Source organism: Chaetodon trifascialis, chromosome 15 (assembly GCF_039877785.1).
Source record: "Chaetodon trifascialis isolate fChaTrf1 chromosome 15, fChaTrf1.hap1, whole genome shotgun sequence".
NCBI lineage: Eukaryota > Metazoa > Chordata > Actinopteri > Chaetodontiformes > Chaetodontidae > Chaetodon > Chaetodon trifascialis.
Genome location: NC_092070.1, coordinates 21,923,613 through 21,947,768, shown reverse-complemented (window position 1 = coordinate 21,947,768; position 24,156 = coordinate 21,923,613). Strand labels below are relative to the sequence as shown.

Here is a 24,156-nt window from a genome sequence, read left to right as displayed (position 1 = left end):
GATGAAGAACTATGGGGATGCACCTTTATCTGACCAGGCCCTGCAGCATGTGTAACCCCATATTATTAGCGGTATCTCTACAGCTAATTCAGTGATGGGGATCTATTGGAAGAAATGGAATATAATAGACATACTGAACTTTATATCTACAGAGTCTGCCCTGATGCACTGCCATGTATCTACAGCAGCCCAGGAAGGACAAACCAAACACTCGACATCAGTTGAGGAAGTCAAAGAAAGAAGTGATCTTACCAGACCTCTGCAGCCCGCTCCTCATGTCTGAGGCTCAAGGCTTCATTAGATTAAATTCTAACTATGAATTATGGGAAATGTCTGTGGAGTACTCTTTTAATCATGGATAAGACTCAGACTAGTATTTTTGTAGCATTTTGGATTCATTGTCCTTAAAAGATTCAGAAAGAACAAAATATTCCGCTTCGATAACCTTCTGCTAAATGTTGCAGGCAGACACCATCAGCCCTGACGTGCAGCAGCTGATGTGTGATTCGACCATAGCCAACCAGGGCGGGAGCAAGTGAGCAGGCAAGCTGTGGATGAGCACTGCTGTTTTGGGTGTCTTCTGACCACAGATATGGATGTTAATCACATATTAATTAAGAACTTGTCAATAGGCGATTGGGCAGCGTTTCCTGCGGTGCTGTCGCAGTATCAGCAGCTGCAGCTTTGTGTGGCCTGCAGGCGCCCTCCAGCCAGCAGGCCTGCAGTCAGCTCACTTTAACCTTGACTGACTGACTGAAAACAAAGTGGATCTGCTTTTTATTATTTAGGAAAACTAATGAATTAGGAAAAAGGCCGACAGTAAAAATCTGTTTCTGTTTTAATTTGTGTTTAATTTGTAGGATCTGCTTCAGCTTCTTAGTTAAATCCCTCTCTCGACCCCGAATCCCCACAGTCACCGTTAAAGCTTCACGGATTTTAACGTGAATTAATCCAACGTTGACACCTGCACGTGGAGCTGTGTTCAGAGAGCTGCTCGGCTCAGCTGTTGTACATACTGGACAAACCTCCATTCACTGCTGTTATTAAAATGCAATGAAATGAAAGGGCTCTGTCCGACACACACCACGTGCCCCCTGTGGTTTCATCTTCCCTCAGTCTAGGATTGTTCCCTTCCCGCCTGAGGCTGAATCACAGCTCAGCTGAGTGTCTCCGTCACGGTTAAAAGTTCGGTTTTACCTGCAGAGACTTTTTTTTTGGTAATTTCCTTTGAGTCGTGTCACCTCCTGCCCCGGTAGAACCGACAGCGCTGCCGTCTACAGGTAGAAAGAGCTCAGCGGCTGCTCCCTGTTCTCTCTGTGAGTCACAGTATTAAAAACTTTACAATCAAAACAAGTACACAGGCGAGTACAGAGAGCAGCTTCTGTAATGTCTGATCTGCGGTTGTCATTTTCCCCCGTTTAAATCTGCAGGTGGCGTACTCTACAGATAAGAGAGGTGAGAAAAATGTGAACTCCCTGACAGTCAGTGAACAGCACACTGACAGCTCATGGAAACAAGTCTAAATTTGCTTTGTATCAGAGGATAGTAAAGGCTAAATATGAATTAGTCTTTCCAAAAAGCAGAATTATTTCTCTGGATGGATTCCTGAACTTGTTGCAAAGGCTGTTTTGTATTTTGTGCTTATTCTCTCTAAAAAATGTGTATTTCTAACTTTTACTGAGGAGCTCAACACACATGGATTTTATTTGGGAAAAAAATCACTTTTTTTCATCTTTATATTGTACTTAAAGCTGCATTGACTCAGAAATACAATATTGTTATATTATGAATTGATCAGGCTGTGTGTAATGTCGAGGTGAAGCTCGTAGTAACAGCCTTAAAATTGGCTCTTTCACGGTGTTTAAGTGTATCAAACTGAATCTGCACGAGCGAGAATGACTGAAGCGTGTTTCAGTTATCTTAGCGGCCAGTAAAAGATGTCTGTTTTATCTCCATCCTGCTCTTTACATGATTCCTCTCCCTGCATGTCTGACATTGTGCTGCTGCAGCCTTGGCATCCGTCTGACAGCATCCAATTCAGACTCGTGCAGCTTTAAAGTGATATGGAAATGATCCGATCAGACCTTGACTTTTAAGGTCTTTTAAATCGAAGTGACCAGGGTGCTTATTCAGGCACGAGGTGGACTTGCTAAAGTGCTGTTGTGTTATCGTAAAAGGGGTCCATGTCTGACGGAGGCAACGTGTTTTCTTCAGGGATAAACGTAGCAGCACCCTGCATCTCCGTCTGCTGAGTCTGCACTGTGCGCTGATCAGCCACAAACTAATGTTTTGTTTTGTCCCCCTCATGCCCAGAAAGCAGCTCTGACCCATCGAGGCGTGGACTCAGGGACTCTGGGGTCTCCTCTGGTGTCGGCACCAGGACGTTAATAGCAATTCGTTTGGGTGTCGTGGGTTGTGATGCGGGGTCTCCTTGGATTGGACTTGTTCCGGTGCATCCTGTGGATGCTTGATTGGAGTTAGACGTGGGGATTTTTGTGGCCAGGTCGGCACCTTGAGCCTCACCGTCAGCCATCCCTGAATGGTTTTTATGATGTGCCGTTGCCCATCATCCTGCTGCCACTGCCATCAGGGAATGCCATGGCCATGAGGGGGTGTACGTGGTACCTGTTGAAATAACAGGTTCCCAGTGGAGCATCGCATAGTAACGAGATGATCCATGTTATCCCCTTCACCTGTCAGTGGTTTTAATGTTGCAGCTGATTGGTGTATATCTGCCTTCATAAACCCACCCAGAGGACAGGTGCTAATGATTGCAGTAGAGCCAGCGTTGATCACCACAGTGCAACAGTCACAGTGACTCAAAATGACAGACGGGCCCCCGCGAAACCTCCACTGCCTCATCACAAAGGAAACCATGTCTAGATGATTCCACGAACCCTGACAACAACTATAAGATGTAACGACGATTAAATGAGCAGCAGCCACGAGACCATCAATCTTTTCACTTAATCTGTGGCTACCCAGGGATTTATCCTTTTTGTGTTCATTAAAAAACCAATAAGCACAGGGAGAAGGCGGAAGGTGAAGCCACCCCCCCCACCCCCCACCCCCCCCCCAGTTTAAGCCTTTTTCCCCCCACCTGACAAATGCTCCTGCAGTCAGAATAGGAAACTCATAAGGCAGAGAACAGCCATTGATTGCTTCACCTGCCATCACTGTCACTTTAAATCAAACCGGGGTTTTGATGAATCGCTGCCTGCCGCAAGATGGCGGACACTGTTTTATTCACCCCGCTCGTCTTCCATCTACTTGCGAGTGTCAGGGCCTCACCTGCGCTTTCACAGACGAGGGCAGCGTGAAGTTTGATTCCTCATGAATCATCTCCGACTGCTGCCTCCCCTGTGAGTCCAGCGTCGCAGAGCCACTGTCGTGCCATCGAGCCATTTTCATCAGGCGTTCTCCGAAACCTTCCCGGCCTCATTAACATGAACTTATGAATGTTTAATTGTGTTTGTATTTACAGGCTGCTCTCTAACAACCAGATCACCACTATGTGTCCTTTGATCTGAGACGATGTCGTTGATAAAGCAGTACGAGAACATTTTATAGGAAAGGCATGGCTTTGCAGCCAACCGAGTGCTGTGTAATTGTATGTGACGCATGGGTTGGCTACCACATATCCCTAATTAATCAGTGATTTCCCTTATGTTTTAGAATTGCAAATTGGATATGTTGAGCCTTTGAGCTGTTCTTTACACTGACTGCATAGCTGGACTGAGAAACCCTCTTTATGGCTCCAAGCTAATTATTCAGCCCGTGGATCCAGGCTCTGGAAGGCTGCCTCTCACTCTAGCTGTAGGCTGCGTTTGTGTGTGTTAGCGTGTGCGTGCGCCACTGTAGCATACAGTAGGTGTTGGAGGAAATAAGTGTTCGCGCATACATTTGACATTTCTGCATTCCCGTTCTTTGTATTTTGACCGGTTATGCATTATACATGGATTTGCTTTACTCTTTAGACATTTTAGTAGTCCTGGTTCTGCTGTTTGGGAACGCCATTTTTCATTGTGTGCGCGTTTGGAGTTGCTGCGCTAATGTCTTTTGACAGTGTGAAAGGTTTCTTTAGGCTCGTGTGTGGGCTCTGAGCTCCCAAGTTAAAAATGTCTTTTCATCGCGTATTCAAAGATTGGATCACGGGGAGTTGTCAGGCAGTGTTGCCGAACATCCAGCCAAACAATGAAAAGCAGCACGGGTTCAAGTCAAAATAATGTCAAGCCTGCACGTATTCGTCTTGTTCTGTGTTGTTAGAAAACTGTATTATAGTAATTTGGTTAGCCTTGGTGACTGATGACATACAACCGCAAAACATCTCTGATTGTTGTGGTGACTCAGAGCTGCTGCACATGGCTGTGACAAAATCTAAAAACAGAGCTACATTGTGGGTTAAGGTTTCTATCTTCTCTCTCTGCAGAGAGCAGCTTAGGCAAGCTCAATTAAGAAATTTACAGAATGAAGATGAAATAAAAACACCCTTCTTCATCACACGCAGAGAAAAGGATCTCTGCTGTAATTGACTGAAGAGCGCTGATTAATGCCAGTGAGTTAAACCCTGAATTTTATGAAACCACGCATGACAGCGTCAAGTGACCAAGAGCAGGGACGCCGAGTTGGCTCAGGAGCTTTCTGTTTACTTGTCTTGATGAAGCTTATTTAATTTGACTCTGTGATGTGATATTGGCAGACACAATACGAGCTAAAGCTTCGGCACTGAAGTCATGAAAAATTAGATAAAAAGTGGGTTTAATTGAGAATTAAGGTGAATGGATATCATCCCTGCACAGGTTTTTTTAAGAGCCGCTCCCGTGTGGGGTCTTTGATGTGTTTATATGGAGTCAGTGAGGACATGCTATGAGAGTGAAGTACTGCTCTGATCCAGGTTTCATGGAAAATATAAGATGAGAAACTGTAGCTCACGTGTTGGTGGCAGTTATCCAGTTAGTTGCCTGCTTTCCTGTGTGTAATCTTTCCAAATATGTTTATTAAAGGTAAATTAAAAATGAATGTTGGCTGTAACAACAACATCTATCACAGCAGTCAGGGTCGTCCTGTGTGCCAGTGACATATGTTCAAGAGATGATACAAAAAGACAAGATAAGAAAGATTTATAGTGAGTCCTTCAATGCGGTTTTAAAAAAATTGTAACTGTAAAAAAAACACATTGTCAGCGCTCCCTGGTGGGCAAACTATGTAACTGCATCAGTGTTTCAGTCAGTCGCTGATACTGGCCTCGCTAAGTCAAAAATGACACAAACAGGCTAAAGTCCAGAATTAAAAATTAGGTTGCTCTGTGATTTCTCAAAAATAATTTTTCAATGTTCTTAGAAAACGGTATATATGGCAAAAATGGTATTAGTTAGTCATTGAAAACTAAATGTTTGTCGAGTACCTTATCTTAAATAAAACTAGACCCAAACAAAAGGCAGTTTTGGACTTTTTGCTTTTAGATAAATCTGAACCTTACCATAGATGAGAATTAACACCTGTAACCATGGCAACTGTTCACATCAAGGATGCCGACAAGCTTCAAAACACTTAGAAGACAATTAGAAGCAATTTAAAACAGCAGGGGAAAAAAATGCTAATACCTCACAAACAAAAACAAGACGAAGATTTTTTGTTGCCCGAAACTCAGAAAATCACATCAAGTCAAATTTGACTTTTCATCAAGTTGAATAAGACTGAAGTTGTATGAAAGTGCTAAAGTTTAAATGCAGTAAAAACACATTTTTAAAAAGAGCAGCATTAAGAGAGGGTTTGAGACCCTTTCATTTACTTTAAAACCTCCATTTCAGTGATTAAAATCTGGGCTCTGTAGCTGCCGTCTTCTCATCTGCTGCACAAACCCTCACATTCATGCAAACGGCGCTCTCTAATTGCGCCGTAGCCGTGTGGCTCGGCAGCAGCGGCAGACAAACAGAGGGGGGCGAAGGACAGTGCGAGTTAGCACAGAGAGAGACAGGCGCTCTCATCAGTGACGGGCTCACCGGCTGCGTGGACAGAGCTGTGGCGCAGGAGGAGCAGAGGAGGTGCAACGGGAGGACAAGCTGCCTGAAAAATGGAGCAAAGCCCGGGAGCAAAGCGCGACAGACCACGAGGGAGGGAGGAGGCAGAAGCATAGAGAGATCAGTGAGGGGAGAGAAGTCATTCGCAGCGGGGACAGGGAGCAAGCTGGATGAAGCCGACAAGGACACGGAGGGAGGAAAGCGCACAGAGAAGCCCTCCCTGACGTGGGAGAGAAGTGAGGGAGTGCATGCACAAAGTGGAAAAGAAGAAGAAAAAGAAGCGGAGGAAGAGAGGGAGACTGACAGGAGGTCGAGCTCGCGGGGCTTGACTGACACGAGAGCGATGAGGAGGAGGAGGAGCGAGAGGGCAAGTTGATGGATGTGATTTGGAGAGAGTATTTTTAGAAGGAGCGGAGACATGAGAGGAATATTGAAATTAGAGATGCTGTCTTTGAGTGGAGGAGGAAAAACCTGGGAGGAAGAAGAAGAAGAGAGAATAACAGGAGGCAGAGAAAAGAGGGAGAGATGTTGAGATCAGAGTGTGACAGAACAAATTATCTCTGGTCTGGTTCCCCGCAGGAAACTGCTGGGAGTGTATGTCCGTGTGTGCGCATGAGTGCCTCCTTCTCCATGTGAAAGTGTGTTGTAGCATGTTTCTCGCCGCGGTGCCGAAGAGCTGGTCCGCTACAGGACGGAGCTACCCCGCGGTTACCCGCAGGACCTGATAACACTGGTTAAAGCCAAGTGGGGGGAGAGGCGAGGAGCAGACCGGGGACATCACGAAGAAGTCAAGGCACTAAAAGTGAGATCGCAAAGTGGGACAGAGAACAAATGAGCGTGTGAGACTTTTCTGAATTAAATTAACGCTCGTACTTAATAGTGACAAGGAACTGATTGCTGCCTCTGGCTGCCGAACGCCTCTGCAAATCAGTGAAGCCAAAAAAAAACCACACACCCGTAACTCAGAAGAAGAGAAAGCACAGCGCTGGAACAAGGCAAGCTCCACTCTAACAGACTGCGCCACACCAACCAGTTCCTCTCATTATTTTAATTACCTTCCCTTCTTTCATTTGGTTTTTTGTCCTCTCTGCTTAGCCCTTGGTATTTTGTATTCTATCCTCCTCTCTCCCTCTCTCTTGCCCTCCCTCTTCCTCTTGCGTTTGCTCTCTCTGTCTCATCCTCTCTTGTTCACTGTCACACTAACTGCGGTGGATGCTGGAATCACTCATGTAGAAGCCACCTTGCTTGGAGCACATTTGCCTAGCTGATTTTTTTTTCTTCCCCTGCTGAGTTGGATGATTGCACCACTCTCGGATAGAGAGACTGGGAGAGATGACCAACAAGTAGCTGCTGCTGAGTACATTAGAGCTCCTGCACCACCAGAAGAAGACGACTTCAAAACACAAAGACTTCCTCGAGGGTGCCTCTGCGTGTGCATACAGTAGATTTACAGTTAAGAGCTCGTGGGTCATTAGTATTCATAAGGCCAAACACATATCTAGGTGTGGATTACAGTAGTGGATTTATCCTGGAGCTACATGTGGGCCCCAGCCCCTGAGGCCTGGCTGGGAAATGAAGCCTTTCCCGCGGCTGTAGGAGCGCTGTGGGCAGCTATGGCCCTGGAGGGGCGCTGTCTCCGGCGGGGGTCCCCGGCCATGATCAGAAAAGGTCGTCAGCGACGTCCTACAAAGACAACTCTGGCTCGGGTCACTTCCACTCTGCTGTCAAGGACACGCCTGCACGGCCTCAGGCACGTTTGCGTCCCTGGTGGCTCTGTGGGCCGCAGGGCCTTCTGGTTACTGGCCCTCTGCACCTCCCTGGGGCTGCTTTTATCCTGGTCCTCTAACCGCCTCCTCCACTGGCTTTCCTTCCCCACATACACACGGGTCCACACCGAGTGGGCCAAAGAACTGGCCTTCCCCGCGGTCACTATCTGCAACAACAACCCTATCCGCCTCTACAAGCTCACCAAGAGCGACCTGTACTTCGCCGGCCACTGGTTGGGCCTGCTGCTGGCCAACCGGACAGTGAGGCCCATGGTTCTGGACTTGCTTCAAGAGGACCGTCAGGCCTGGTTCAGGAAGCTGTCGGACTTCAGGCTCTTTCTGCCACCCAGAAACTTTGAGGGAACCAACCTGGAGTTTATGGATAGGCTGAGCCACCAGCTGGACGACATGCTCCTCTCATGCAAGTACAGAGGAGAGCCATGCGGCGCTCACAACTTCTCCTCTGTAAGTCGAGCTTCTTCTGTCGTGTTTTCTGGAAGCTTTCTGCTGACTCTGCATGAAAAACACTCCGGTATCTCCTCATCCTTGCATGCTGCCTTTACTGTCAGTTATCTCAACATTAGCTGCAGTTTTAAAGTTGCAAATGCATTGCATCATGCTGACACAACATATTGCTCCATTTCATTATCTCCCAGAGGAGATTCTCCTGTGACTTACCTGCTTTAATGGCTAAGTTATTAGCCTGTAAAAACACTGTATACAAGCTGTCGTAACTTCTTGTTATAGCTGACTGTTAAAGCTTCCTTAGTCATCACACAAAAAGATTAGCAAATGCGTTGCTGCACAGGGCAATTACTAAATCAGCACCGCAGCTCTTGTTAAATGGATGCTTATACAACAAAGGAAACAGATGTATGAAGCTTTTGCAGAGTAAAAACCATGGTCTAATAATAACATGGATCAAATAGGTTACATGAAGCGAAGCTACAAATCAAAAAGTTCCGTTTCCAATACTGTTCAGCCCCCTCAGAGGCGTTTACTGCCTCTGGGTCTCATCATTCTCATATCTGGCTTCTTTTCTGTGTGGGTGGTTGTGGGTTTGAGGATTTGTGTGCCCGCTCTTCCCTCCACTCCCCCAGCTTGCCTGAACCGTGGCAGATGTTTTCTCTGCGGTAATGCAGACGCTCAAACTGTCTATGAAACTTTTTCTTTTGTGTTATTTCATTTGTGTTCTTTCCGTGCTTTGGTCTGTGGCCTCCGTGTCAGTGACTGAGAAATGAGAGACAGCAGATAAATACCTGTTTGGAAAGGTTGTGCATGCTGGTTGCTTTGTCGCTTGTCTGTGTTTGTGCTGCTGTGGAGTTTGCTGCCCTCTCTTGTTGCACTTTCAAGTTATGATTATGAAAGTGTTCATCAAACCCTGCTTTGACACTGTTTATAGCCAACATAATTGCCATTCACTGCCTTTGCCTTGCTAGTTGTTGTCGTCATTGTTAGTGGTGGAGTCCATAGTATGAAGACATAACAGCGTGTGATGTACTCCACAGATTTTACACATCAAAGTGTTTACAGGTGTTCAGAGTGCTTCTGGATTTGTCACAAAGTTGCTAAAGCCTTTGTGGCCTCAGAGGGAGCAGCGCAAACGGAAAAATTAAAAAAAAAAAAAAAGAAAAAAAAAAAAAAAGAAAATCAAATCTGGGGATGTCGGAGGCTAGTAATGCTAGTGGCTCAAGGCTACATTAGCCACTACAAGCATAAAACACCCAAATTGCTGATCAAACTGTCGAGTTGCATTGTGGGTGTTGTAGGCGCCAGGTTTTATCAAGAAAGAATGCGTGGACTAAAACTAACGATATCTCTGATGCTAATACGACATTGGATCATGAGTTTAGTATTTCCTTGTCAGATAACATCGCTGGCTGTCTATGTTCGTCTTTCTTTCAACCTGACACGATAAACTGTTCGGATTAGCTTTAACTAGATGTGAGTTTTTCTTTTTCTGTTGCACCCCTGCTCGGGTCCAGTTTACTGCCCCCAGCGGTCTAAAGATCCCTTAAGGACCAGTGTAGGATTTAGAGACATCTAATGTTGAGTTTGCAGATTGCAACCAGCTGAATACCCCATGTGTGTAGAAGAAACTACGGTGGCCGCAAAGCTGTTTGATTTGTCCATTCTAGGCTCCCACATGGAATAGGTGGGAGAGGACCCACTCCCTCTGTCGATATAAAGGCGTCATCCTTAGGTAGTGAAAGCACAAAGACTCTTATAGCTGATTATACACTAATGAAAACATTATTAAAATGCACCTGCGAAAAACTACAGATGTCATATCAGCCACCATCAATCCAACTTTAATTAGTCTAAATCTGTTAAGATGACTTGTATGATGTCTGGCTGGAAGAGTCTTCATACGGGGCTGTGAAGGAAGTCCGTTCTAATGATCACAAGCATTTTATTCAGACTTCGTAATGGAAAAGACAGTCAAGTTCAGAGGTTGTGGCATTGAAAACAGCAGGGCCTGCTGTCTCCTTTGTCCTCCGCTATTCTCTGTTTGCCCGTTCTCGTTTGCTTCATGGCATTGAACTGCACAAAACAGAAAATCATTTACCGTTTCAAGAAACTGAACGGCGTGGAGATGAACTCGCTGCTGCCTTTTGTCAAATAAGAGTTTTCTAATGCAGATAACCTCTGGAAGGTCAAGCAGATCAGGCAGTGGACTCCCCAGACGAACTCATGGTCACCATTTGAAGGCAGCATGATCACATCGCTGAAGCACTGGGTTCCTTTCACTGAAACGCAGTATATAAAATCACACGCTCGTGTTTTTTTATTAGTCTTCTACAAGCAGCAGTCAGCAGCTGTGCTTGAGTTGATAAAAACTGGATGTTTTCATCAGTTCATTCAGCCCTGGTGGGTGGTGCTGCTCTTTTTGTCCACTTTATTCAGACTCTTTACCCTCTGTCAGAAACAGTGCAGGGTGCCTCAGACCACTGCCATGCAAATGAAGTGCCTGAACTCTGTCCTCAGCATTGTGGCCATCAACAATGTTTTGAAGCAACCATATTAATTTTAGTGCTGAGAAACATATTCCGTCTTTATTGAATTTGGATGTTCAGCGCAGCATTGGAGAGGTTGTATAGGTCTGTTAATGTGCTTTCTTTGTTGCCTCAGTGTTGACAGGTCAGGTTTTATGTCAAGGTAATGCATTCGAGATTGTGGGTTCGCTACCACAGTGACTACTCCCATCGAGAGCTCTTTGAGTGAATTGGAGTGCAGCAGCAGCAGCATGATGAAGGATTGTCTGGCATTCAGTATGTCTGGACATTTTGTAAGAATGGATCAAATCAAGCTATGGTGCAAACCTTATAGCACTTCATAGTTACTACTCAATCCAGCAATAATATGTGTGATAATAGCTGAACCTGAAGTGTGCTTCTGTACTGGTACATTCAGAATATTTTGGTTTTTGTGCGGGCAGTGTGTTGGATATCGTCAGCTTTACTTTGTAAATCAGAGTCTCATCGATGCCCAGTCCTGCCTGCTTCCTCATCTTGTTCTACCTTGTAGGGGGCCTCATGCCGTTAACGGCCCCAATGTGGTTTTGCTAATCTCATTAGCCTGCTGCTGCAAGTCAGCAAAGACTCCCCGAGGCCTATTCATTATCACTACATTTAGAGCGCTGTCACTCCAGGACCAAAAAGGATGCAACAACAAGATTAAACGGAGGAACACACGCCAAGACTTGTGGGTAAATAAAGAGACCTTGTCTTGTGTGTGTACAAATCCGTAAACCTGCATACATGAATGTCTCGGAGAATAAGTGAGAAAGCCGGTGATACAGAGGTTGGGTTTTACAGGCTTAAGAGTACAGAGGATGCTTTGAACTGCCGTGTAGAGGGTGGTTTGGGGGGGAGGAGGAGAAAGGTGCAGCCAGAGGTTGGAAGTGAGAGGTGGTATGGGGAGAAAGCATCTGGTTGGGAATACAAATGCGTCCCATAATTCTGGCCAAGCTCTTGCACTAGCAGGATTTCATATGCTGAATCTACTGTATCACAGCAAATTGGAACCAGTAGAAGGCTGGCTGATCAATAAATCTATTAGCTCCGAGTTGTAGTTTATGGCAGTCTGTGTTGTTCCCACATCTCCAATACTCTCAGCCAGCCCACAGCTAGTCGCAACTTCACAGCAGGATATAACAGAACTGGCCTAAAGCGATCCAACCATCCCCAATAAAATGTAAGTGATACCTTATCAAACCTCAGCTAGCTAAGCCTCTCTCTGTGGAGCAGATACACATCTCCACCTTTCCCAAGCTCCATCCAGGGCTAGATGACAAATTAAACAGCGCTCAAAGGTGGAAAGCAGCCCCTAATCACGCTCCAGGAAGGGGATGAAAAAGGTGGATCTTTGTGCCCGGCCACTGTAATCTATCAACTCTCTCTCCAGAGAAATCTCATAACGGCAGAGCCACAGTAATGCTGCACTCCAGTCTTAAAGTGTTTGGCTTCGGCAGGTTTGCTCGTATGTGTTTTCGAATTGTGAATTATATGGGGATAATGCTGCGTGTCAGATTCAGTGTTATTAATGCTTGGGCTTTTATTAAAGCTCAGGGCTCGAGACGAACGGCGTCCCAAATATGAAAATGTGTTTGGGATGATCGGAGATCTTCCGAGATGCCTCCAGGACAAAAAGCATATTTGTATGTATGTATGTTTGACAAACTGAGCCGACTGACGACAGCCGAGCATGTCTTCTTGTGTTGTTTGCATACTCACTATCACTAGCTGGCTTCTCAGCGAGAGACCTGCAAAAATATGATGCATTAAAATCTGAAAAGACTCACTTTTGACAGGTCAATCACCGTGTTTATTCCCTTGTGAACACCAAATCCGTGTTGAAACCGGTAGGAGGAGGGCTAGTTAGCTGATAGCTGATAGTCCTGCTAACAGAGCCAATGGAGCTAACAGATAACAAAGTTGATAAAGCTAACAGAGCTAACAGCTAACGGAGCTAAACACACAGCAGGACTGAGAGTTTCTGAAATAATTTAGCATCTTTCAGCTCATTTTTTTTTTGGTTTTATGGCCTGCAGCTTTACTGTTCGCCTCACCATCCACTACCTGGTGAGCTAAAGAGACAGATATTTCCCCCGAGAGTGAAAAGGAGAGTGAATATTGGACTTAGATTTATCAGGAAGCCAGTAGAATGAGTCCCAGGGAATTTCAATGTTGCTCTGTCGGCCGGATGTGTAAATACACAACTCTGTGTATTTGTCATATCAGCTTAAATGGTGATAATACATCATGTTTACAGCTTGTTTCTGCTGCCTGCAAGTTACCAAAGAATCAGCAGGTTTAATGGTGTTAATCTGTGCAGAGTTTGACATTTAACTGAGAGAGTTTAATAAATGAAAAGGAAAAGTTGCTCACAGGTAAGTGCGCAGATTATGAAACAAATCCTTTTTCTCTGCTGTTGAATTCACAATCACGAAATCTTCTGTCATGTTTACCTGTAATCCTTTAAGCATTAGCTTCAGCTTTTTTCCCCATGAATTACACGCCCTTTTCCGCACACAGCACTGTTTAAGGTTAACAGCGGCAGTGAGTAGCATGAATGTTTAGCTGCTCCGTCACATCTGCTTCCTTAAGAATTGGTGGTGTTTTGACAGAAAATGTGAGAGTGGCTTTACTCTGTAGGACGTGTTTATGGAATATGTCTCAGAGCTGAAACAGGAAGCTGCAGGTACATCATAGATTGTTACTTGCATTGTTCAGTCAGCAGACATACACGTTGCACTGATTTATTTTCAGCTACCTTCTATTTTTACTCTTCAGCTCTAATTATTTGCGGTTTTATTGTCTGCGCGTTGGGAATACGGACGGATCGGAGGCACCTGTTGACTCCCCGCCTCTTACTTTCCACATTAACCATACGAATACAGTGTGGAGAGTGACAGAGGCTTATTGGCAGAGGGCCTCGTGAAGCCCTCCTCAAAGCCTGGTCAGTCACTGCTGAGCCTGGAGGGGCTGGTGATTGAGTTTTAAGCACATTCAGGTATTAATGCAGGTCTCCTCTCCTCTCGTTCGTCATTGACCTTTTTAGTAGGATTCTGTAAAGCAAGACTGTAAGCTATTGATCTGGATTGAAATAAACAAGAGTGGGAGTCAGGTGGAAGCAGCTCTGACTGCAGCGATCTCATTAACACAGGTGCCCCTGCACTTACCATGCTCTGCACCCCCAATCCAACCCCATCCCCCCTCAAAACAAATGGCTTTAGTGGTTTCATGAGCTCCAACTTGCAGCTTACATTAAAAACCATAACAGTGCTGTGTCTTAATATGAATGGCCACCACACTGGTCATTGATATGCCACAGCCACTGGATGCAGCCAGCATTCGATAATTGTTTGACAGCCAGCCATGGGCCACAGTGAACAGTCACCTTAATCTCCCGCTGTAAAGCAAGCCTTGAATGCAGATCAAAAGATTATACACGGTTAGTATTCATGAGGTCACGTCGATGCATAAACCACAGGACTTGTTAAAGGTTAGTGTTTGAAATAGAAAGCTAATGGAAGCTGTTCTCTTCCCTGAATACCATAATACAGCTGAGGCTGCATCCAACCTCCTCTTGCACCTTATGAGGAGCATGCAAGGGTTCCTGCAGGTGAGCTCTCACACTGTGTAAGGAAAAACGTGTGTTGTCGTGTTCGACAAAGCGATGACTGAAGCAGTGATTGCATTTTGTGAAAAACGACTGTGTATGCTTTGTTTGACCTTTTGTCTCACCATTCAGTGTTTCCCTCGCGGCTCATCTCCATCATACGCACACAAACACATCCTGTACTAAAGATATGCATACTACAGCGCCCACGATTCCAATCTATATTCACTGCGAGGACCTTTGGCCAACGAACACCCACCTTCAGTACCGTCTCTGCCTCTGAGGGGGCAGGTATGTAAATGATAATGGACATAATATAAGTAACAGCCTTTAGCATAATGCAATACAGAAAATATTACAACAAGAAAACAAGAATTTCCCTGGAGTTGCATCAACCCCTCTCTGACACATAGTCAACTAAAACGCAGCCATTGTGAGCTTTACAAAGGTAAGATTTATTGCTCTGCTGTTGTATTTGATTGCATTACATTGCTCCAGTGCAACTGTTAAACTGTGCAGATGATTCTTCCAGCTTACTCACCACCCGCTCTTTCAACTTTAATTAAATCAACTTGTTAACTCTGTTTAATTGCCATAGATGAGTTTGTCAGCTTCAAGTCAGGTGAATTTATAATGTCTAATTAGCATATTCAGAACCACTTCAGATATTATCGCGAGTTCAGCTGTAACTTAAAGTAATGAGTTGATTAAATATCCACCTTAGCTCATGAATTCACATTCAGTAGTTTGGATTGTTAGCTTATTAGCATGCATCCCAGCATGCATTGTGTTTGGGCTAATGCAGTGTTCACATCACATGGGATGGATGGTAGAGTGGGCTGTATGTTAACATTTTCTACATTTTTTTTTTTTTTGAATCTTTTTATGTCTGTAAAGGAAACATGATGATCAGATTTTCGCTTCAGCAGCTGCGCCTTACTCTTTCTTTATCGTTCACTGAAGCCACACGCATCATATTGATCAGTACTGACTGGTGTGAAGGTAGTTTCTGACGGTACAGCAGAATGTGCAGTGATCAAGCTGCTCTGTGCATGCAAGATCAGGCTTGTAACTGCTGCACATGCCAAAAAACTCAACTGTGAATCACGTCTAACTACCATGCTTCAACTTCATTAAACAGCTGTTTAATGCTGAATTATTTCCATTAGTCAAACCTCGGTTAACTCTATGAATTTTATGTTGGCAGAACTAAGATTTTAAGGCAGAAAGTCACTTGTTTTCTCTTTTTTTTTTACAATGCAGTTATCACACGCCTGTTTATTTGAGCCTTTCTGTTTATATGGGCATGAGTGGGCAAAGCTGACGTCTTTATGAACCTGTGCTTTTGTTGAAATGATGATAAAATGTACCTGAAGGTCCTGCATGTGCGAAGCTGCACTGCACCTTCACATAAACAACCCGTTAGTGCTTGAAGCCAGGCACAGGGACGGGGAACAGAGCTGGCCGTGTCCACAGGACTTGTTTGGAGGATCAATCACCAGCAGGCACGGCGCTGACACTAATATGGGCTTCTCAGCGTGTGATACTGGCTCTGTCTGGCCCTCCTCATAGGTGTCCCTTATCATGTGACAGGGCAGCCATCAGCCCACAGCCATAAACACACACACACACACACACACACACACACACACACACACACACACACACACACACACACACACACACACACACACACACACACACACACAGTGACACAAGATGCAATTGGAGTCTGAAGAAAATGGCGAAGCTGACTCCTGCAGCACATGATCTCTCACTCTCTGGAGTCCCAGCGGCATTCTGAGCTTCACACTTCTTCTCTTGCTTTTTTCAGTAAATTACACACAATCTTCGCCTTGCATAAACGGTTAATTGCACAATTAGTGAAAGACACATACAAAAGACTTACATTGGAACATGTTGGAGACAGGCCAAGGACATCTTTCTCATTCATTACATCCCACACACTTTCTAGACTTCTGATTCTACACAGAATTTGAGATTGTCATAGCATGGCCGTCCCCTGCGGTAGCACGCTTTGACCTTCCCAGGGCTTCAGTGTGTCAGGCATTATATAGTGTGGTGGTGCGTAGGTTGAAGTCCTTAGGGATTAGCTGAGCTCTGAGGATGTTCAGGTCAAACTGCAGCTCGGCATCAGAAGGCAAAAGTTCCCAGGCCTTGAGCGAAAACCGCAGATTCAGCCGTGTTACAGATATTAACCATGCTGTTTGAATCTCACCTACTGTAGCTGCACCCTGCTCATCACGCTTGGTTCCCTGGTGTGCATTACTGCCATGCATCTGATTTGATCAAAGACTTTTGGATCATAACTGGCGCTGGTGTCAGCCACCTCAGCTATGTGCAGCAAAGTGAAACAGCCATTTCATCTTATTGTTCTTGCTTTTATCAGATTCTTGCATGCAATGCCGCCACTATTTCAACCAGGAAATGTGCTTGCTGGCAGAATTTCTACTTTTTCTGGGGCTATCTGTCGAAAACAGATAGCACTTCCTTTACACGGCACTAGTTTTCTTTTCCAAGTCCAAATCAAGAAGGACTCTCAAGGTGAGTGAAACAAGATTGCAGCCATTATGCCGCTGCTATTGTGCCTTTAAGCAAGCGCCTAATCCCCTTCTCCTTCAGTCGGGTTGATCAGGACTGAGCGGCACAAGGCTGCAGGTGTGCGTTTGAGCATGTGCGCCTCCAGCCTCAAACTGTTACTGTAGATCCAAACCTGTTGAAATGAGGGTTTAAAGCGAAGGACCACAGCAGAGGCAAATGTGAGCCGACTTGAAACGGCGAGTGGATGTTTGTTCTCGCTTTAATCTCGCAAGACTTTGAAGGAGGAATCAACAGAGGGATACCAGCGAATTCTCCCGAGAGTCCGTTTTAAGGTTATGCATCTCTGATGAAACCTGATCCACTGTTTTGGCATCACTCGCACACATTTCCCTCGTCCACCGTCAATCTTCTGACTCAAGTGCTCGTGGTGCTTCCCTTCCTGACCTGTCGGTACATCAGTCGTGTTGAGCTGGACTGTATTGACTCCTGATTTAATCCATATTTTATAGCTTTTCCACATGTCGGTAGCTCAGGATTGATTTTCACTCGGCCATTTGGATCCATCGGCTGCTTGAGAAATGCAGTGTCACACAGTGTGTGTTGTGAAGTGAGGACAGCTGTAAGTGTGTGTTACAGCACCGTAAGTTCAGAGCCACTTAAACGAATCAGAATGCGTTTCCCTTCCCGCTTTAGGATTTAGGATTTCAGCAAACCTTAAATATTTTATCCCTCACTTCAAGACTGAGGAGTCTGTCTTATTCTGGGGGGGGGGGGGGTTGTTGGAGGTGGTTTTGTAAGTCGAAAGGGAAAAAGGTAAACAACCTGGAAAAGGAGGTGGGCATCAAGAGGCAAGGAACACAGCAGCTTGCCAGATTTAACCTGAGCAGTATCAAAGAGAGAAACCTCTGTGAGATCTGGAGGCTCCGTCAATAATGTAACGCGCTGAATGTCTCTGCGTTGTTTGCGCCTCTCCTTCAGACGTGAATACCTTTATGAATAATGGAAACACAAGAAGCAATTCACGGCAATCCATCCAGTCTACATGACAGCGCTTTAAATCAGCTTTACCTTCTCATCCACATGCTGCTGTATGTAGAAATATATACCGTGAATAATTTCCATTGTTTAAACCTACAGTGTGGCGGATAGGATATTCCCCAAAATGTCAAACAGACTTAATTACTGCACTCCGTATTCAACTTAGAATAAACAGTATATATAAATCGGTATTCCACATTTTCTTATTGCTGTGTTTGTTCTGTCTGTCTGAGGGATGTTGTTATAGAATTTGGATGTTATGTGGTAGAACTATTGGGCTTCGTCAGTCTGGGGATTTTAATACTGCAGTTGGTGTATGGATATGCAAAAGAGCAGAGATAAAACAATGCCGAGTGTTCAGCTACAACAAAATTAGAATGAAAGCCCTTTTTCTAGTATAAACAAAGCAACTGAAAAAATGTGAAGTGTCTTTATCTCTGTGTTTTCAGGTGTTGCCAGCTGCAGTTTTTTTTTTTTTTTAACCATAAATCCAACTTGTCATTTTTGGCCTTATCTTCCCGACGGTGTAATGCTAGAATGGGAGCATTCAGCCAATCAGACAAAACTGCAATTTTATGATATCATCTGCACTAAAAGGTGCATATGAACACAGTCCTGCCAAGATTAGTGCTGACGCAGCCAACGTCTGAGGTGATTATTGAAGTGCGTGTTGCAGCAGAGATAAGAAAATATTGTTGTTCTCACCAAAATCCATGAAAGTCTTTGTTCCTACTGAAGGTGTGAATCTTTGTTTTTTTAATTTTTATAAAAGGCTCAGCCGTTTCTTAAAACTGAACTACTGAACTGGAACTCAAACTGGAGAAACAGTCTGTGTCTTCTGGACTGTTTTCAGTGGCAGATTAACACACATTTGGTGCTCTGGTGAGTATTTCTGGCAGCAGAAGGGTGTATGTGGGACTGACTCAAAATAAAGTACAGTGTGTGTGTGTGTGTGTGTGTGTGTGTGTGTGTGTGTGTGTGTGTGTGTGTGTGTGTGTGTGTGTGTGTGTGTGTGTGTGTGTGTGTGTGTGTGTGTGTGTGTGTGTGTGTGTGTGTGTGTGTGTGTGTGTGTGTGTGTGACACCAATAGAGGCCTTTGACTACAGAGGAATAAGCTAAATCAGGCTTTGGATAGCCTACACAGGCAGTATGAATAATTCCTTGTTGGTGTTGGTGCTTTCATGGGATTTGTTGACAGTAAGAAGAAATGGAGAATACTGCCGCTTTATTGATGAATATCCCTTCTTGTCATGGAGGAAATTCATTCAACTTTGAGTATTTGCATAAGACGACACTGGAAGTAATATCGAGTAATTCCATCACGGCCAAAAGTAAGAAAACAAGTCCCAGGTTGTAAAAACGTGAGTCATCCATTGATAGCAGCTCGGTTTGTACTTAAGGTGTCGGAGTGTGTACACGCACGTAAGAAAACCTCTTAATTCATGCAAATTTACATCTGTCTGTATGAATAATAATTTGGTGCATTTAGTGTTTAATGCTGAAATTTCCAGTCACAGCAGTCTCTCAAAGTTAATTGCTGCTCCCTAAGTACAGCAATTAGAAAGCCTTTTTCCGTTCCTTCCTCAAACGTGCATGTTCCCCACCGCAGACTAAAAGCTTGAGCACTGCAGTGCTGCGAACGTGCTCCCACGCTCCCCTCCTCAGCAAATGAGACCCTGGACTCTCTGGACCAAAATGTTGCTTTCTTTACGCCGTCCGGGCAAAGCTTTTGATTCAAACGGCTGAAATGGGAGATGCTAAGTTCAAGCGAAGACCATTTCCGAGATGGATGGAGATGTGGCGAGGTTGAGTGACGAAGCTCATCAGCATTATAGTCCACAATGTCGTGGGCACAGGTGGCACCGGCTCATTACTCAAACCCCCACGGTCTGTCTTTCATGGGCAAAAGGAAAGATGGGCTCCTATTAGCACGGCCCCTGCTGCGCCAAGCACTATTTTTGTGGGTCAGGACATGTGTGGGATGCTACTACAAAGAAACAACCAGAAAATTGAGGCAATCTACTCTTTCAAAGAAAAAAGCATGTTCCACAGTTTGAGGTTTTCCTTCTCAGGATAGAGAAATTAGCACGTCCTCTCATTATAAACAATGAAAGTAACACGGACTCTGAATTAAACCTGCATTGTGCAAGCTTCCCGTCTGCACACGTCTCTGAGGAAGATTTATGCACACCGTGTAAATATAGAAGAGCACAGTGTGCAAGAAAAACAACCAAGCAGGTAAAAGTAGGTAGTGTATGCACAGAAATAAGGCGGGGGAAGCTTGCTAGACTGGCAGAGATTGGTGTCAGACTTGGCCAGATGAAAGTGTTCGTGGAGCTCTCACTCTTTTTTCCAGTCACATACACACCATACAGTCAGGCCCACCGTTAGTTATGAATACATTCATGCTGAATGCTGAACCCAGTGTGACACAGAAGCACAGGTACATTCACGTAATGTTAAATCCAGAGATGCACGAGAATGTGTGATTGATTTGCAGGGAGCAGCAGAGCGTTGATGACATTCATGACAACATCTCTGTGTTGTCTGACTGTGATCGTTCCCTCCTGCGTTACACGTTCCATATGTTGGCAGCACTCAAAGAAATGTACCCTTCACATGAGCTCTATCCACTGCCAGGGTGGCAAATTACCGTCCTCAACAGATGGCATTCAGACATTTTTTTTCTTTGAAGATTTAATACTGTATTTGAGGAGCAGCAGAAGTAGAGCACACCATGGCTCACGAGTTATCTGCTAACACAGAACCAGATTATGAACAGGTATTAACAGGGCTGCTCTGTGCATCCATATCGCTGTAAATGCCTAAGATTTGATTGTAGACAGTCTATAAAACATACATGCAGGCTGAGCAACTGGACAGAGAACCAGTCAGGTGACTAAAGCATATGGTTTATACATCATGAGTAAAAAGCTTTATGTCTCTGAATCATTTGAGACTTCAGTAAACCTCCTAACTACGTTAAATGTAGATTACACGAGCGAAACAGCAGCCCCTGCCTTTTGTTTCCTATTTAAACCCACCGACACAAAATCAATTTCTATCACATCTGCTGTCTGGATTGGCACACCCCAGCCACCGTACATTGACTGCTACTACACCTGGACAGTAGAGTCAGGTGACACATCGTTGACATAGATAATATTGACCTATTAAAGTTGAAGTGGTGAACTTGTTAGCAAACAGTTTCCACATCCAGCAGTTACGGAGCAACATCATCCCTCAGCGGTGGTCCTGTTTCAGGCCACTGAACAAGGGAAGCATGTGGCTCTTTAGCTGACAAACGCTCCACTGTGTTCACCAGCTAGTCGCACTAACTGTGCAGTTTGATGCTGAGCAGGTACCGTACAGTCTGTTTTCAGTGCCTTTTGGCTGAAAACAGCTGCCTGCTGCCACGACAGCGGTGAGAGAGAACCGCGACAGAGAAGCTGGAGCCAGACGGCTGAACTGCGAGCTGAAAGCTGCTGTAAAGCTCTGTAAATCTGCGTGGAGCTGCACATTCAGCTGATGATTCTCCGTCAGTTCAACAAAGAATATTTAAGGCTTGAAATCACACTTTGAAACTGGTGGCTGTAACCCACACGTCCCTGTCAGCTGCTCACTGCGTCGTGTGTACTGTACAGATCACTGTACTCTGCGTGAAGTACTTTTGAACATGCTGTATTTGGACTGGTTTATGCCTCGAGCTGATATTTATCACAAAATGTCATGAATGCTCACCTGCTGTTTCTAAAGTGTCACTTAACTGAAAAAGCTACTCCATTCCCGTGTGGGCCATCGTCAAAGGCCAATGTAAACCCCCCTGGAGTGATTAGTAATCACTAGTGTGCCTCGGTTCCTGCAGCACAGGGACCCTGAGCTCCAGGACCCCCTTTCTTCACTCACCCTTCATCCTTGTTCCCTCCTCATTTCCCCTGAGGCCTTGAGATTTGCAGTTAGAACGGCGGTCTTGACAGCAGGTCTAGCTGTTCCTCTGAAGGACAGGTGCTTCTGGCCCCGAGGGGACTTGCTTGGACGGAGGACAGGAAAAGGACATGCTGGGGCCGTCCTCACTGATGATGACAGCTTCTTAAAGGCTTTGAGCAGACGCGAGCAGAGAATGGCCCAGAGCGGAAGTCAGGCGGACTACGGCGAGATGAGTCCTGGAGGGAGGGCGCAGGACAGGACGAAGCTTCTGCCGGCTTAACCGAGCCATATCAAAGTCCCTCTGTAATCATTGATGACCGGAGGAAAGATCCTCCTTTTCAAAGTCAAGCATGCAAAATGAAATCCCCCTCTGCCACTGTACCATCGGCAGCGGGCAGCGTGAAAACCTCACCGGGTTCGTTTTGTCTGCTCCACTTTGCTGGACCCCATCATGTTGCCAGCAGAAGCACACAGCGCCGTGATGAGTGATGCACCTGCCCGTGGTGGTTCAGGCTGTTTGTGTATGACTGCTGTCCTCCTGAGAACGGCCATTTTCTCCCGAAATATTCAGCTGCACGCCTCCCATCTACCAGCAGTGACGTGATGGTGGTGATCGGCTCCTCTCATAGACACGGTAAGCAGTGCAGGGGAGGTTCACTGAATGCCGGATCACTCCTTCCCACACATTTTTCTTTCTCCGTCTTTGGAATAAACGTTCCTGGTCAAAGGATTAAAAGGGACATCTGCATAAATTCTGAACTGCAGATAATAAAACGGAGCGATCACACATTGGCTTGATTTCACAGCTCCTTTCGCAGACGACAGCTCAAAGCGGCTTTGACATTCCATCATTTGTTGAGGTCGTGATTGCATTTTACACTGATTATACTCATGCAGCGAGAGCTGATACTGTCTGACTGCATAACAGAAGATAATTTAACGAAAGACTTCGCATATGATGTGTTAATAATGGCGTTGGAGTTAATATATCCTGTCATTTGTTTCACACCTCAAAGCAGAGAAAAGTTTGTCCTCTCACACTTTTCCTCTTTTTGTGTCCATGAGCAGAATATTTTATGAAAATACGTGAATTGCGACGTTTATATTTCAGAAACGTCTGTATTTTTACAAAGTATTTCATTAAAAATTACATTACTAGCTACTTTTTTCTGCTTCCTTTTCACCCCCGATAAGACAGCTGTTGGTTTGATGAGTCTGGCAGCGAGACGTTATTGTGAAGTACATCTGCTTTTAAAATTTGAGAGGGGAAACTCCTCCAAAGGGCGGCAAGAAAACGCTAATTAAACACAAAAGTATGCACTCGTCTATTCGTGTTGTGTGTGTTTGTTCATCCATCAGCTGCTGACAAGTTGAATTCAGATTAATTTGTGTCTCATTGTGCCAACAGTGATGTGGGCTGTATTAAAAATAATTTTCTGCCCGACAATTAGCAGGGAATAAACGACACTTCGATCCAGTCGCTAATGAAGCCGATGAAAAATACCTTAAATGAGTGAACAATTAAAGGGGATGTCAGAAAGCTGTACCAACTGTTAGCTGCTTCCCCTCCCATCCTTAACGACCTGATCAAAGCAGATGCTCTAATTGAAGGTGTCATCTGTTATCTATCACATTCTTCTCAAAGCTTCCAGGAACAGAAAGCACTTATTTTCTGCAGCCAGGCAGGTAGCAGCATGTGTTTTCTATTGGTGTTCCTGCCCTGTTATGGCTGACTCCTCACACCTTTGCCCTCATATCTGAGTTCTGATTTTCTTTCTCATATGGCACCTCTGTCTCTTTGCCTCTGTCTGTCAGCTTGAGTTAGCATCACAAATGGTCTGCGTGCTCCTGAGCCGTGAATGTATGATGGTGCAGTTTTGTCAGTCGTGTCCAAACACCACCGTGTCCCCCGGCCTTCCTTCCACGCCTGCCGAGCTGTGGAGCTGTGGGGCAGGGCATCTCTTTGACCTCCCAGCAGGCATGTGGAGCTGTAATACTGGGCAGTATCGGTGCACTAAGCTGCTATCCTCAACTGAGCCTCTCAGGACCACATCAGAGTGATCAGAGAGAAAACTGTCAAATCTCTCTCCCCCCTCGTGGCTGAGCTGGTCCAGCTTGTGTGGGTGTGGGGACGGGGGAGGTGCAGAGGGATGTGTGGGTGGACGGCCGGATGCATTGATGTGTTTTTCCATTTGTGCACAATGCCGCCCGTCTCTTCAG

At 45.2% G+C, this 24,156-nt stretch overlaps 1 protein-coding gene across 3 annotated transcripts in view; it reads left to right on the top strand.

The window, feature by feature from the left end:
- asic2 (acid-sensing (proton-gated) ion channel 2) overlaps positions 1-24,156 on the top strand; it is a 483,037-nt gene that overhangs the window by 212,819 nt on the left and 246,062 nt on the right. For 2 of the 3 annotated variants that reach the window (XR_011603130.1, XM_070981933.1), the window contains exon 1: positions 5,896-8,251. The exons of the other annotated variant lie outside the window; for it this stretch is intronic. Coding sequence is in view for 1 of the 2 variants with exons in the window: in XM_070981933.1 (XP_070838034.1) it covers positions 7,559-8,251 (693 nt within the window). In the remaining variant the exon portion in view is untranslated. Of the gene's footprint in view, positions 1-5,895; positions 8,252-24,156 lie in introns of those variants that run through there. 3 annotated transcript variants of the gene reach the window in all.